This window comes from Austrofundulus limnaeus, unplaced genomic scaffold (genome assembly GCF_001266775.1).
Source record: "Austrofundulus limnaeus strain Quisiro unplaced genomic scaffold, Austrofundulus_limnaeus-1.0 Scaffold177, whole genome shotgun sequence".
Classification (NCBI taxonomy): domain Eukaryota; kingdom Metazoa; phylum Chordata; class Actinopteri; order Cyprinodontiformes; family Rivulidae; genus Austrofundulus; species Austrofundulus limnaeus.
The window spans coordinates 592,414-594,515 of NW_013952579.1; the positions used below are offsets into that span (position 1 = coordinate 592,414).

At 41.9% G+C, this 2,102-nt stretch overlaps 1 protein-coding gene across 1 annotated transcript in view; it reads right to left on the reverse strand.

The window, feature by feature from the left end:
• mlphb (melanophilin b) overlaps window positions 1-2,102 on the reverse strand; it is a gene marked incomplete in the record, with an annotated part of 52,330 nt that overhangs the window by 7,934 nt on the left and 42,294 nt on the right. The window contains 2 exon segments of the mRNA XM_014017822.1: window positions 677-763; window positions 1,965-2,014. Of these exon segments, the coding sequence (XP_013873276.1) occupies window positions 677-763; window positions 1,965-2,014 (137 nt within the window).

Here is a 2,102-nt window from a genome sequence, read left to right on the forward strand (position 1 = left end):
CTGCGAGTGTGCTGAGTGAGTCATCTGTATGAGTGCTGAGTCATCTATATGAGTGCTGAGTCATCAGTGAGAGTGCTGAGTCATCTGTATGAGTGCTGAGTCATCTGTATGAGTGCTGAGTCATCAGTATGAGTGCTGAGTCATCAGTATGAGTGCTGAGTCATCTGTATGAGTGCTGACTCATCTGTATGAGTGCTGAGTCATCAGTATGAGTGCTGAGTCATCTGTATGAGTGCTGACTCATCTGTATGAGTGCTGACTCATCTGTATGAGTGCTGAGTCATCTGTAAGAGTGCTGAGTCATCTGTAAGAGTGCTGAGTCATCTGTAAGAGTGCTGAGTCGTCTGTAAGAGTGCTGACTCATCTGTATGAGTGCTGACTCGTCTGTATGAGTGCTGACTCATCTGTACGACTGCTGAGTCATCGGTGAGAGTGGTGAGTCATCTGTAAAAGTGTTAAGTCATCTGTATGAGTGCTGAGTCATCAGTGAGAGTGCTGACTCATCAGTGAGAGTGAAGCAGATGTTACTGGTTGAATATTTATGATGACATCAGGTATTTTCTGCTGATTAAACATCTTCAGATMTACTCTTAGAGAAATGAGACTTTAATGCAGAGATGCATGAGAGCTGATCAGACAAGCAGCAGTTAGAACAGATGGTTCTGCTTGGTTCTACCTGGGCCTCGGGCCGTCTGTTGGAGAGTTCACAGCCGAGCGTAAACTCCAACGGATCAACAGTTAAACGCCTTCTGGTCTTTTTCATCTTCAGAGAGCAGAAAAAATAAAGGGTTAAATCAGCAAAAAACAAGGAAAAGTCACTGATTGAAAACAGAACTTTAAGGTTTCTCATTCATAAATAAAAAACYTTTATTAATCTATACATGCAGCTGATCCAGTGAAGTGTGGGTTCTGGTTCGGACCAGTAGAGGGCGCTCTGCCTGAAACCAACCCAACAACTGTGTGCAGCAGGAACGGACCCTGCAGCAGTTTGTTCTGCATCAAAGATCCGATTATTTACAATAAATAAAACGTTTGAATTGTTGTTTCTCAACACAGAGACTGAAACTAAACAAATCTGACATTTAACAGAGGTGTTGGTTCTGGTTCCAGCTGGACTCTGTGCCCCTGGTCTACAGCCCGAAGACTTGAAACTGGGCTCAGACTCCTCCTCTGTGAGTTAGTCCACATCTGTTAAAGAGTTCCAGATGTTCAGGACCACTTAGACCACGCCCCCTCTGTAGAACCAGCTCAGGTTTTTAGCAGGGTCCGGACCCGTCAGAGTGATGGATCTGAGTCCGGACCCGTCAGAGTGATGGATCTGAGTCCGGACCCGTCAGAGTGATGGATCTGAGTCCGGACCCATCAGAGTGATGGATCTGAGTCCGGACCTGTCAGAGTGATGGATCTGAGTCCGGACCTCCTGCCTGCTGAGTTAATAAACTCACATGTTTCGATTTGATCCACCTGAAAATAAAACGTCTTTATTCTCGTTTCTGAGTTTTATTTTGAAGGCCGAACATATTTTCAGAGAGAGCCAGAACCGGAGCTTTAATGTTGATATAAACCTGATTTCTGCTTCCTGTTTCCTGCTGACATGGATCAGAATCTTCTAAATATTTACTGTCCTGTAAGAAGAAAGTGCTGAAGATGAGAGAGAAACCAGCTGCTCACTAACAAACAACCCAAACAGAAGTAAACAATTAACAGATGACCCGTTTAATTAACATCTTCACCACTTTTGTATTGATTATATTTTGAAATGTTGGTGAAATTCACAGAAATAAACTCGTTTTAGTAAGTTTAGGAATCAAAACAACTCAGTTTTCTGGAAATATTTTACCACAGAAACTTTACTTTGATGTAAAAGTAAACAACTTGATTAGAATAAGATTAAAASCAGCTTTAAAAGCTGAATCTAACGTGTTTTTACTCTAATATTAAAAGAATGACTAAAAAACTCAAACCTCTTTAAAATGATGTGAGTCTGAGTCCAAACTGAGCTCCTCAAATCCTCCTGCAGACACACAACACAAACAGCTGAGTCATGAGTAACTACACATAAAGAACTAACAGTCTGTTTGGAGTTAAACTTATGTTTTATC